General features: G+C 45.5%; 1 protein-coding gene across 2 annotated transcripts in view; it reads left to right on the top strand.

Annotated features, from left to right (window-relative positions):
- Positions 1-14191, top strand: part of MALT1 (MALT1 paracaspase) — a 619135-nt gene that overhangs the window by 379668 nt on the left and 225276 nt on the right. For both annotated transcript variants that reach the window (XM_086960480.1, XM_086960479.1), the window contains exon 6: positions 4558-4654. In XM_086960480.1, coding sequence (XP_086816606.1) covers positions 4558-4654 — 97 coding nt within the window. The remainder of the gene's footprint in view (positions 1-4557; positions 4655-14191) is intronic.

The raw sequence follows: 14191 nt of genomic DNA on the forward strand, positions 1-14191 counted from the left end.
GTCGCGGACGGGTCGCGGATGGGCGCAGACGTGCTTGCCTTTGACGCGCCTTCGGTGCACCAGCGGCAAGCCCGCGCAGTGGCCTCCTTTAAGTAGGGGTCAGGGAGGGCTGGACAGCTGGGAGCGGGGAGAGGAGCTGGATTGGGCCGGTCGCGCTGGGGGGGGGGGCGCGGGGGCAGCAGCGGTGGGAAAAGGTAAAGGGAGGAAAGAAGGGGTAAAGAAAAAAGGGAAAATAAGCAGAAATAAAAACAAAAGAGCAGAGATGCAGAAAAGGGCAGAAAGGTAAAAGATGGAAAAGGTAGAAAAACGAGTGAAAACGAGTTAAGGAGCAGAGGGAGAGAAAGGGAAAATGGGCAGAAATAAGGCAAGAAAGAGCAAAGATGCAGAAAGGTGAAAGATAGAAAGGGTAGAAAAACGAGTGAAAACGAGTGAAGGAGCAGAGGGAGAGAAAGGGAAAATGGGCAGAAAGAAGGCACAAAAGAGCAGAGATGCAGAAAGGTGCAGAAGGGTGAAAGATAGAAAGGGTAAAAAAACGAGTGAAGGAGCAGAATGAGAGAAAGGAGACAGAGGTCCACTGGACCACCAGGGATGAGGCGCAGGGAAACCTGCTGGTGGAGGAGGGCCTCGATCACTAACACTCAAGAGTGCAGGGGCAGGGGCACCTCACTTAATGGTGGAGCTGCGAGGGTGGGAGAGCAATTTCACTGACAATGAGTCAGTGGTCTTGCTTCAGTGGTTCAGTGGTCAGAATATGCACTTTATTTATGTATTTATAAAGTTTTATATAGCAAGACTAACCTTTATAATTAAGTTCCTTGAAGTCTGTAGCTCCACCAGGTGTTACCGCGGTGCTGAAAACAACCAAATCCAGCAGTTTTGGTCAACCGCTTCAGTGCGGACCAGCGTCGGTGTCAGAAAACTTGTAAACAGTACATTTGATCCTGGCCGACTGTGGCGGTGTGGGCTGGTGGCAGCATGCAGTGCCTCTTGTCGTGGTGCAGGCAGCATCTCTGTGGCAGTCGTCGAGCGGCGTCTGTGAGATCCGGTTTGCGGCGAGGGCGGTGCTCGTTACTATGATGGCGGTCACGTTGCAAGCTGCGTCATCTGAAAATCATCTGTCAGGATCAGGGTAATAACCTGCCAACTAGAGACCCCATTTCTAACAGTAACCATCTCTTCTGTATCATAATCCTACCTGCCCTCAAATACAGACGACCTCCCAATATTGCTCACATCATTCGCTTTTAGCATCATGAGTAAGACTGTTGAATTTTTCTCATCTACCTGGTAAAGTGATCTTTTTTTTTTATTTGCTGGCCACCTTTTCTCATGTCACTTAACGCTGTGTATTTGGACTGCTCCTTTTAACCCTGTAGATCACCTTTCCTAGAGACATACTGTGATGCAAATAAGAGAAATTGGATTATTAATTCGGGTTTTTGTGTGACCTCGCCAATTATTATTGTCACTAAGCTGGGTCTGGTGGCTTAATGGACTAATGCATCCGCTGTAGGGGCCTGTGTTCGCCCTTTAGGTCACAGGTTCAATTCCTGTGGGTCCACTCACCCTTTCATCTACCGGAGGTCGATAAAATGAGTACCAGTGAGTGGGGTAACAATAAAAATCTGTTATTTAGCACCTTGAGACCCTAGCTTGGGTTTTACAAATACATATGTTATGTTTATTCTGTAACAGGTCCATTTAGGTTACTCTATTCAATTCATTTCGTGGTAACTGTAGTACAGAGCAATAAGGGCTTACTTCAATGGAAACAATTATAAATCATTTATCAGTACAAAATCAGTTATTAAGTCGAAAACAAACACAAGAAAAATCCCACTTCAGTTTTTAAAATTAGAATAAGTTGTACCAAAATGACAAAAATTGGATCAGGGAAACCAGGGGGTATCTGGTCACGGTAAACCGAGTCAAAGTCCAAATTTAAGGCTGACCTCGATAGAACATGGGTTGGGTACAGGGACCAGGTTCTTCCCAGTGAAAAGCTTACCTACTGAGTAGACTTTTTTTTCTGAGGGAATTTTCTTGTCTGTGGGCGGGGGTTGGCTGACTCCAGAGGAAGGCTTAACGACGGCGGGGTGCTGCTCAGCATAAATTATGGTGAAGTCCCCCACATTGGGGCTTAGCAACTTTGCTGGAAGTTGAACTAGTCTCAGCAGAGCAAACCACCAATGGATGCAAGGTTGGCAGCTGCTATTTGGCGGCGGTCCTCTGGTAGCCTCTGCTTCTTTTATTAAGCAGTTAGAAAAAAAAAGGTCAACGTGTTCACTTTTGCAATCTTGAGGGGATGAGAGTTCACTCTAACACCAGCTAATGGTCTAGGACCTTTTAGCCACCATTTGGTGATGTCAGACTCAATCTCCCAAAGGTCACCAGCAGGGTCCAGGGCAAATCCAGTTAGTACTGGTCAGCTAGACTCTTCTTTGTTGCAGGCCTCATGCAGTAGCTCGTTGAGTCCACTCGTCTGCCCAGGGTTCAAGTGGGAGAAGGTCTAGGGCTTAGGCTTCCCTCCACAAGAACAGCAGCAGGCTCAATTCTGAGTTCAGCAGGTGCAGTCCTCCTTCTGTTTTTCACAGGTCCAGCAGTGTTCTGAGAAAGGTAGTAAGGGGTGCCACTAGCTCATGGTTGGCGGTGACTCCTTAACAATAAGGGAAAAGTTGCCAGGGTCAACCTCACCCACTTTTATATCATTTCCTGTGGGATTGGCACTAAACAATTCCACAGTGCATGTCTGATCAAATCCAAGATGTCAGAATTTTTCTTTCATGGGTCAGAGCTATGGGCACACCCCTGAGAGGTGTCTAGGGAAAAGAGGAATTGCCTCTGTAAAAGTAATTTTAGTTAAGTCCTGCCCCCCGACTGGGCATGGAGCCAATCTGTCTACTTAGTAAATGGCAGGGGCAGGGTTACATCTGCCTGTGACAGTGGCTGCCCCTCTGAAACCTATACAGTTGGTGGCCGCATACCCCAGGACATCCTGTCAGGACGTCCAGGCCCTGGTGTTCCCTTTCCTGAATGCATTTCATATCTCCCAGCATGCTGCCTTGTGACAGTTGGAGACTATCTCAGAAAGGGCTTCTAGAGGTCTTAGGCAGGGAAATGCCAACTTTCTAAAAGTGGTATTTCCAAAATAGTAATTTAAAATCTAACTTTACCATCAAACTGGATTTTAAATACCTATTAATTTAAGAACTAAGATAATGGATCTAGTTGTTCCCAAACAGAAGTTATACATTCTACGGTGTTATAATGTCAACCCAGTGCTTTTTTATTGAAGAGCCAGCCTTGCTACAGTGAAAAACAACTTTGGACATTTTTAAATGTCAGAACATGTAAAGCTTAAGAACACATGTCCATCTTTTTAAGTACCAAGCACACCAGGCGCATTTAGGGCCTACTTCGGGGGGAATTAAAAGTATCAAAACGACAGGTTGGGGTCTGGCAAAAGGTTTATTTTGCTTGGTCGAATTTGCAGAGAAAAAGCTACACAGCTAGGCTGTAGTGTAAGGCATAGAGATAGGTTTTCACCAGTATTTAATTTGAGCTGGTGGTTGCTGGTGGGAGGCACTAACCCTTATTTTTGGATACAGGCTCTTATTTTTCCACATGAGATACTTTGTCAGTGGAAGAGAGGGAAAACACACAGATCTGAAAGACCGAGGAAGAAAAAGATGGCAAAAGCGTCACAAACAGAAAGCAGGGACATGCATGAGTGAGACAAAGGTTCAAGGCGGGTCTAGTTGTGTATTAAAGACTACTAGCCTTGGTATGTGGCTTGCCCATGTTTAATTGCATTGGCCACCGTCTTTTAAGCAGGCCTTCAGACACCCACACTCTTTCTTTCACAAACTAAGCACTGGTTTTCACTTGTGACTTTAGTGTTGGCACAATAAGCACTAGAGTCCACTGGTGACATTTAACTTAGTCTCTGGGTCCACAGAGTACCATACACTGAGATTTACAGGTAAGTTAATTATGTCAGTCCGATATTAGCCAATTGCACCTATTCTTTAAGTGTCAGAGCACTTACACTGGACATCGGCGCCCCGGTGTTCAGAATCTTTAAACCAGTACTAAATCTAACAAATAGTGGGGTAAGCCTGTGAGGTCCTTTCCTCAAACAATTAATAGTCACACAAGTTCTCTCTTCCTTCCCCCATCTTATCAACTCTTTTCCAATCTAAAATGTCAGCCTGTGTTAGTGTTACCCAACACCGAATGCCCCTTTGCTTTCTTATGCTCAATTCAACAAAAATAGAAACTTCTGCCTAATGAATACTCTCTCTACCATCATGGCCTTCTCTCCTATTCTAAATGATTGTTTCTTCATGAAGACCAGAGAGGCTGTAAGGAGCTACAAATCTTTAAATGCATATATATTTCGCAGTGTTTTATGAATGCATTCCATTTCTAATGTAGTACATGCCTTTAAACCTGCTGTTCAGGTTTATTAACATTTATTATGATCTAAATAACATCTGTATATGTGTTTGTCGTATTTCCCTATAAAACACGCCATTTTATGTTATATGTACACAGATTGCTTATGTTGCAAAGGATGATCAAGGAGTATACCAGTGTCGTGTATATAATGACCATGGACACCAAGACAGCAAGGTGGTGGATGTTACCGTAGGTAAGTATATGCACAATTATGCCAAATTCTTTCTACTGAAACAACATATATGTCTACTTTTATTGGAAAGTTTTCTACCAGCTTAAGGTCGTTGCATTCCCTAGTATACTGTACAGATTACAAGACCATAGTTGTCATGAACTCGGTTTGTGCATTTATGGACTTATATAATTATACATCCACAGAAGACAACCATCGCTCCCCAGTTAAAGATGTGCTGCTTTAACCCAAATAATAAAAAAAAAAGAAATGGTAAAGTTTGTTTAAAACATGGGCTTTAAAATTCCTAACAGAGAACAAGGTCTGGGCAATTGACTTGATGATTTAACTAAAACGGAGTCCGTGCAGCCCTTCCACCGTTCAGAGGATGTGGCGTTCTCATTGGAAAACAGCAGTTTGCAGCGTCATATGTGGAGTCTGGCTATAGAGGAACTCGAGGATGCACATTTGTCTCTTAGCATAATGAGTACATCAAGTAATATATTACCTAGATAACCTTCGCCCAGTTGCAAACAATATTTATTGCTTTGATCATGAATATAGGGAAATCAGATCTTCAGTAGTTTCCTCACTATTCACCACTGGGAGGGCCAACCTGCATCTCCCCCAGCTATATGTCCAGGCTTTTCTTTTCAGGGACCAAGCTTTTCTATGTTCAGGAAAATTAAGACATCAAGGAACTTGAAATTGAGTCGAACACCGGAACAACATCCTAATCTTATATAAAATACATGAAGGCAATTGATGGAGGAAGATATCTAAACGTAAAGTAAAGTTAGTGTTTAGGATTAACAAAACACATATGTGCTACCCTTGGTGTGTGTATGCCATGAGACACACTGTTACTGGCAAGAGATAATAAGCATATTGAAGGGAATGACTTAATTTGAATTAAATATGACATTGCTAATGGCCATGTTGAGGTATTAATCAACCAGTCACTTGGTTCTTGTAAAGTACGGCTTATCACCCGTGAGGGTATATGGGTGCTAGGCTTATGGTTCACTAGAAGAACCAGGTCTTTAGCTTCTTCTTAAGTCTGTCAGAGAGGGTGAAGTTCAGAGGTGGAGAGGGGGGGTCTTGGACTTGGTGGCAAGGTGGGTAAAGGAGTTACCTCTGGTGGGGCGGCAGCGGATGCGAGGGTGAGGTGGGCACAGTGGAGGTTCCTGAATGGTTGGTGGCAGTTGAGGTGCTGTCCTTGTTCGTGGAGGGCTTTGTAGGCATGAGTCAGCAGTTTGAATTGGCATCTTTCTGGATGGGGAACGAGTTGAGGTTTCTCTGGTGCTGGGTGATGTGGGTCCTTTTGGGCATGTTGAGGATCAGTCTGGCTGTATCGTTCTGTATCGTCTGGAGTCTTCTCATGAGTCCGCTGGTGGTATCTGCGTAGAGTGGCTCGCCTTAGTCCAGGCGGCTGGTGACTGTTTTTCTGGTACTTGTGGGGAGCCATTTGAATATTTTGCGGAGCATGCGGAAAGTGTGGAAGCAGGCTGGGGAGACGGCATGGATCTGTCGTTTCATGGAGAGTTTGCTGTCCAGGGTGATGCTGAGGTTGCAGATTTGGTCTTTCGGTGAAGGGGTGAGTCCGAGTTTCACTGGCCACCAGATGTAATTCCAGATATAGAGACTTGGCTGCCAAGGATCAGCACTTTGGTTTTGAGCTTGACACAGTTGTCCTTCAACCAGGATTGGAAATTCTTCATTTAGTTGTGAAAGTTGTTCTTCATTGTGGTAGGGTCAGTTGAGAGCGAGAAGACAAGCTTCATGTCATCAGCATGGGATAGGATGTTGATGTCATGGGTTCTGATGATCTTGGCTTGTGGCACCATGTAGATGTTTAAGAGAGTGGGATTGAGTGATGAATCTTGAGGGAAGCTGCAGATGGTGTTCTTGGGTTGCGAGGTGAAAGGGGAAACTGATTTTTGCATGCGTCCTGTGAGGAAAGATGCCATCCATCTGAGAGTGTCTTCTTTGATTCCAATCTGGTGCAGTCTTGTGATGAGTGTGTGGTGGGAGTTGGTGTCGAAGGCTGTGGAGAGGTCAAGGAGGATCAGGGCAGATGATTCTCCTCTGTCTAGTAGGGTGTGATTGTCAACTGTCATGGCGATCAGGGTAGTTTCGGTACTATGGCTGGTTCTGAAACTGGTTTGCGAGGGATCTAGCAGGTTTTTCCTTTCTAGATGTTTGTTGAGTTGGAGGTGGATGGCCTTCTCTAGTACTGTCTCTGGAAATTGGAGAAACAAGATAGGTCAGTAGTTCTGGAGATCACTGCGGTCTGTAGAGGATCTCTTGAGGAGAGGTCTGACCTTTCCGTTTTTACAAGCGTCAGTAAAGGTGGCTGTGGCGATGGATGCTTTGAGGATGGTGGTGAGTTGGTGGATGATTACTACACTTCTGGGGTTGAAAAAGCAGTGGGCATAGTTCGGAGGGAGCCATTTCTGATTTACCCTCAATTGTATCGTAGATAATGAGCTGAGAAATGTATTTATAAAGCGCAAACATATACCCAGAAACTGGCTTCCCGGCACTGACAGACCTAATAACTGCCAGGGGTTCTCATTGAAGTATCTAAAAGTCTTCAACAGTTTCTAAATCTCAAAAAAATAAAATATAAGACTTCGGGCCCGATGTAGGTAAATCTTTTTTACCACTTCATAAATACCGATTCATACCGAATCGGTATTTTAGAAGTGGTAAAAAAGAGAAGGGCAGATGTAGGTAATTTGATTTTAAAAATTACCGAATCGGAAGGAATCGGTATTTACCGATTCGGTAAATACAGAATCGGTAATGCCAATTGATTCCTATGGGCATTGAAGCCCATAAGAATCAATGGGCATTACCGATTCGGTATTTACCAAATCGGTAAATACCGAATTTTGCAAGGGTGCAGGGGGTGTCACTTTGACACCCTCTAGCACCCTGAATTCAGGCACGTGTGCCATGTGGCACACAGACATGCCCTAAGGGCATGTCTGTGTGTCACATGGCACTGGTGTGCATGCACACATGTGCATGCACACCTGTATTCGGTATTTTACCATCCAATAGGATTGGATGGTAAAATACCGAATCTGACTGGCCTGTGGGACTCAGAAGAGTCCCACCTACATCAGGAAATTACCGAATCGGTAAAAATACCGATTTGGAATTTTACCGATTTGGTAAATTTACAGATTCGGTAAATTTACCGAATCGGTAAAATGGCTCACCTACATCAGGAATGTCCATTTACCGGTCGGTAACGGCCGAAATCGGCCGTTACCGGTCGGTAAATGGACACCTACATCGGGCCCTTAAAGATTAGCTAAAAATATGTGTTTTAGTTGTTTCCAAAAGCTTAACAAATTGTTATTGGACCTGAACTGCACCGGATGGAAATTCCATAACTTGTCAGTGAGGAAGACAAATGTTCTACCACCCCCTCTTGTGGCTGTATGGAAGGTAATAAGGTGTTGTTGTTCAGGCAGCCTATGATGCATATTTCAGCTTGTGTGGATTGCATAGGGCCTTCAATTCTGTGCTTCTCTTTATGGGAAACCAATGCAGTTGTTCGAGAGCCTATTGTGCTGCCGCATTTTGTATATCCTGTAATTTCTTTATTACATAGGCTGAACTGCCCATTTGTAATCGTGGTGTGAAAGTATCAATCCTTGAACAACCATCCTACAATACTCCAGTTGTAGCCTTCTGAGCATCTTTCTCAGGGATCTAAGCAGGCCAAAACAGGTGCCCGCTATCTTCTTGGCTTGGGATTTCATTGTCAAATCTTTGTCTAGTATGACTCCTAAGTTCTTTTTTCTCGTCTTTGGGAGTGGGAGAACCACCTAAACAAGGAGGCCATGTGCTTTGACCCCAAAGCGATGGGTTATTGCCCCCCACCCACACCTCCATTTTTACTCCATGTAGCTTTAGGCAACTTGCCACGATTCAATTGGCCACCTGTTCTAGACATGTGTTAAGTCTCCTGGAGGTGGAATTAATATCTGGAGACATGGAGAACGATTTGGATGTCGTCCGCATACGACACCTTGGTGAAGCAATGCCATCAATAATGTCGGAGAAATTGTTTGACATAAATATTGAAGAGCATGGGGCTCAGCGCAGAGCCCTGTGACACTCTACATTCAACTTTGAGAATTTCTGACTGTTTTAGCTTCCAAGAATCGGGGGAAGATGACTTTAGAAGGCCTAAAGTATGCTGTCTGGTGCTCCTGTGCCAAATACGCACAAGTCATTCTCTCCTTCACAAACTAGACTCCTAGTACCTGGATCAAATTCAATGCCAGCATGACTGTAATCATCCACTGGATGAAAACAAACTGTCTAAAGATTTTCAAATGGCTCCCAATCAGAAGCTAGAATAGCGTCCTGCACCTCCTGGTCACATTACACTCGCCCAGCATACCTTAACAATCCCATCTGCTTTCAAAAACCTTCAAGACAATTCTGCTTGTCTTGACTCCTTGCACAATTGCCAGGCATACAGAAAATCAGGTGGTCGAGCCTTCTCCTACATCGCTCCTAAAGTATGGAATGACCTGCCGCTCGAAACGAGTCTCCTCCTCACCTCTTGAATTCCAGAAGAATCTGAAGACCTGGTTTTTAGAGTTGGCCTACTAGGCCTTAGGTGTAGCTAGACTCACACCTGCTGAGCTCAAGGATGCCCTCCTGTTGATAGTGCACTCTACAAATCTGTGTAACATAACCAAGTGTTCTCCGGGTTTTTCTTCAAAGAGGTTTTCCTGATGGATCAGCAGTGACCACCTTTTGAAGTAGTCTTTCTTGTCTAACGATTTTGTTGTTTTATTGGTATGGTTGGTACACCTATTGGATCTACCTCTAGGATAAATTGAGCTTCATTCTTCTTCAACATGAATGCTTGTTTGAATGGTTGCTTAGGGAGGGTGGCTATGATGGTTTTTTTTGTGTTGACACAAACTGTCCTGTTTTGTGTCCTGTGATTTAGTCGAAGGTCATGTGGAGACCAGAATTTCCGCTAGAACCTGCTGCCATGTGTCCTGATGTGCTTTGGGAGTAATTGGGGGAGTCGAGGGGGGGTGTTTGGTACATGAAGGGTGCTGTTCCCGTGATATATTTTATCATATGAAGATTGGTATATGGTTTCATGATTGCAGGATTCTGCCACCCCCAAACCCTGCCAGGAGTAGGCTGGAAAGTGACCTGCGAGAGGATGGCGTGGGGTTGTGGTTATTGGATTTTGGTGGGATTATGGGCAAGTGTGAATGTGCACTCCTGCTGTTGAGGCCGTTGTGGTTTAGTGGATGCTCTGGACAGAGTATACGAGTACAACAGAATTATGTGCTATTACTGAGATGCATCAAACTGCAAACTGTTAACTCTTCAAGATGGAATTACCAATGAATGTGGACACTTCACAAATTATTCATATTAACCATAATTTCCCTCCATCACTGTCACCATTTCTAGATGATTTTGTTTTTAAAGTTTATTGGTATACCAATGAATATAATGGAGAAGTGTACTCCCTCATAGGTATGGCCATTGCACTCTTATTCAAGTTTCACGTGTGTGCTGATGAAGATTGTGAAGTGTGTGTGATTCCAGCTACATTCACAAACTTTGAGAAGGATCTGTGTACATGCTTCCGATTGCTCATATTGAGCCAGATGTAGGTAGCCTAATACCGGTCGGTAACGGCCGAAATTACCGAATTTTGGCCGTTGCCGACAGGTATTGGGCATTTGAGATGTAGGGGCCAAATTTAAGGAGTCAGTAATTTACCGAATCGGTCATTTAAGGAATCAGTAAATTACTGATTCCTTAAAATGCCGATTAGGTAAATTACCGAATCCTTAATGTAGGGAGCACTCAAGTTGAGTGTATTTCTGAGTTAAGGATTCAGTATTTACCACCAACTTTTAGTCGAAAACCTTTGAAAAAGCAAATTTGTGCTTTTCCTAAAGTGCCATGTGGCAGGCATACATGCCCTAAGGGCATGTATGTGTGCAACATGTGCACCCATGCGCTATTCAGGGGTGCAACAGGGTGTCAATGTTACACCCTGCCATCCTTGTAAGTCTTCCCCCTATTACCGATTCAGTATTTACCGAATCGGTAATTCCCATTCATTCCTATGGGTCTCCAGGCCCATAGGAATGAATGGGAATTACCGAATCGGTAAATACCGAATCGGTAATTACCAAATTTTACCGATTTGGAAAAATTTACCAAATCAATACCTACATACCATTTACTGATTCTGAAATACCGAATCAGTCAAATTCGTTATTTTAGAATCAGTAAATAGTATTTACCTACATATGGCCCATTGTCCTTCTAAAGACCAGGCATGCGAGCAGTGGTGGCCCATGCAGTTAAGCGTGGTTAATTTTACATTCTCTATTCCGTCGTTTGCCACTTTAACCCCGCTACCACCCCCCTGCTTACATACGCAGGCTGCTACTGCGTCTGAGAAGTCATAGGTTTGTGTTCAAACATAGGTCTAATACAGTGGTTTATTGTGCTTTTGCTCTCGTCAGGAGGTAGCTGCCACCAGCCCATTTCTCCTATTAGCGCCGCCTAAAACAGAACCAACCATTGACTATGAAAGTGGGAAGATGATGTGGTGTAACGGCCAGAGCTGTCGACTTCGGAGATGGGAACCAAGTTCTAGTCTTGTCGTCGGCTCAACATCCTGTGATTCTGGGCAAATCACGTAATCTCCCCGTGCTTACCATAAATGAATGTGTCCTTAACTGGTGGTCATGAAAGGTGTGTTGACGATGAAGTGTCGGTGTTGAGCACAGGAAACCGCCGGCTCAAATTAGGCACCGGTCTGATATCACAATATCCTTTCAGGTGATTGTGGTAAAGCCCTGAACTGTACAGTTGTGTCATTGACTGTATGGGAGCTGAAAATGAAACCTTACCGTCGGAATATATTTCATTTTACAGCCACTCACTTGTATTTGCTATGGCCCCTCTAGCTATGTAGGACTTGACAGACTCCCCTGAATTGGATTTTTTTTGTGCACCGAATACTGAGTAATGCGTTTGTAAACAGTGAGAGTCAAGGGCACCTCTGCCAGAAAATCGCTCAAGGCCGGGCTTTGAAAATTGAGCTAGGACGTCGTGAAAGAAGCTTCAACCTCAAGAGAAACACACCACAGCGAAGAGCGAAAAGAAATAACTGTAAAAATGTTAGTGTTAGGATAACATTTTTGTTCATTTAAATACTTCTACTCATCTTTATCTTTAAATAAGGGAATACATTATGTCTTGAAAAAAAAAGCAAGGCCAGGAAATATGAATTATTGAGAATGGGAGCTGGTACGGTTTTCAGTGATTAATAGCTGTTTTTTTATCCGTAGGAGAGCCCTAATCTGGCTGTTTTATTAGTGACACTTGCCAAAAACCTTTCTTCTGCAAGATCGCATAGTTATATTATACAGACCGCATATGTGGAAAGGGGCGACCAACTTGGTCCCCCCGAACGTATGGCTGAGTGCCTCGATCCCCCCGGGAAGCCATTTTTGGGCGGGAGGCGCGTCTCGGCTGGTATGCCCGAAGCGGCGTAGCTGGGGCGCGCCTGTTCCCGCCCTAGAGTGGGCTGGCCTAGACACTGACGCAGCCAGCCACGCCCTCGGGGCAGGCAGGGGCGGGTATACGCCCGCCCTGAAGACGGATAAAAAGGGACGCAAGACCAGAAGACATCCTCTTGTTCTTGTGCTCTGAAGCTGCACCTCCTCGCTGCACGTGAGCTCGGGACAGAACGAAGAGCCAATTTTGAGCGTTTTAATCTTTCTTTTTGTCTTCTAGATACTTCGTTTGAAAGATGCCCAAGAAAGGCGCGAAGAGAATGTCGACTGACCAGATGGTTCGGGTTCTCATGAAGGAAATGTCCGAGATAAAGAAGCAGTTGGCGGGGCGAGACGGTGAGGAGGGATCGGGGCGTCCACCGGCCGGAGGGAGGCCTAAGAGGCCGAGAAGGGGGCCGGTCGGGGGAGACGTCCCGGTTCCCTGTTCCCCGCTCGAGCCGCCAGCCCCGGTACCGGCCCCGGTACCGCAGGAAGGGAATCCGATTCCTGTCGTAGTCACCCCGACATCCGCTGAGGATATGCCTCCCGAGTTGGCGGCACAGTTAGCAGCGTGGTTGGGGGACAGTAGCGAGGGCGCCACGGCTGCCGAAGCGCAAGCACTCATGAAACAGTTGCGCGAGAAACGTGATACAGCCAAGGTGCCCGCGCCGGATGCGGTGATAGACAAGCCACGAGGGGCGGAAGTAGCGTCCGGTGCAGGTAAGCGGCCATTGCCGATCGCAAGGGATGAGTCAACACCCTCTCGTAGAGAAAAATTGGGGCAACATGTTCCTTTGGCAATAAAGGAAAAGATTTGGGCGGGGGAATACGTAAACATTTTCTCCCTGCTCGTTGATCATTATGAGGTCGAAACTGTTAAGGGTCAAAAGGATCTGATGCATCCGAGTGTTTGGCGCGCCAAAATGGCCGCCTTTATAGTGAATGAGAATATTGGCAACTGGGGTAATGCTTGGGGAATTTTTACGTCAATTTTGGGGGAACGTAGGCCTGAATTGCTCCCTGAATTTCCAGTATATCAGTCACGAATTATGGGGTACTCGACATCGCACCAAGGTAACCAATGGTTCTGTTATGACAACCTTTTCAGGAAAGCGATGGAGCATAACAAAAGTTTAACCTGGGACTGTTACGATTCTTTGACATGGAATAAAATGAAAGAGTCGGGGATGTTGAAAGTGCCGTTGGTGGGGAGTACTGTTGGTGAGTCCTCCCGCCAAAATGGGGGGACGCCCTTTCGGTCGGGTACGGGTACCGACGATTATCCGAGACCCGCCGGCAATACAGGGAAGAGGGGTTTCTGTTTCAATTTCAACAAAAGTAAATGTACTAGGCCCCCGGGATCTTGTAAATTCAAACACGAATGTAGTGGTTGTGGGGCACCCCATCCTGAGTCCTCGTGCAGAGCCAAATCGGGTGAAAATGGGGGTAGAGGAGGCGCCAAACAGGTCTAATATAGTCCGAGGGGCGCCTTTACCAACCCCGATTGATACCCTGGCGATGATTCCCTGGCTCAGCGAATACCCAGATCGTACTTCTGCTGGGGTGCTACGAAACGGTTTTTCATATGGTTTCCGCATCCCGGTGGGGGACTTTCAGGGTGTCGGGACGTGCAAAAACCAACTTTCCGTCTTGCAGCATACGACTGTAGTACAGGATAAGATCCGGAAAGAGGTTACCCGAGGTCGGGTTGCCGGCCCGTTTAGTGTTCCCCCGGTACAGAATTTTGTTTGTTCTCCTTTAGGGGTGGTCCCCAAGAAGGACCCAGGTGAGTTTCGATTGATTCACAATTTATCAGCTCCTCATGGCCTTTCTGTAAACGACGCAATTGATCCAGAGATATGTTCGGTGCGGTACGCATCATTCGATGAGGCCGTAGCCATTTTGAATCGCCTGGGGCCCGGGACGCTGATGGCGAAATCAGATATCGAGTCAGCGTTCCGTTTGCTCCCGGTATACC

Source organism: Lissotriton vulgaris, chromosome 3_1, assembly GCF_964263255.1.
Source record: "Lissotriton vulgaris chromosome 3_1, aLisVul1.2, whole genome shotgun sequence".
NCBI lineage: Eukaryota > Metazoa > Chordata > Amphibia > Caudata > Salamandridae > Lissotriton > Lissotriton vulgaris.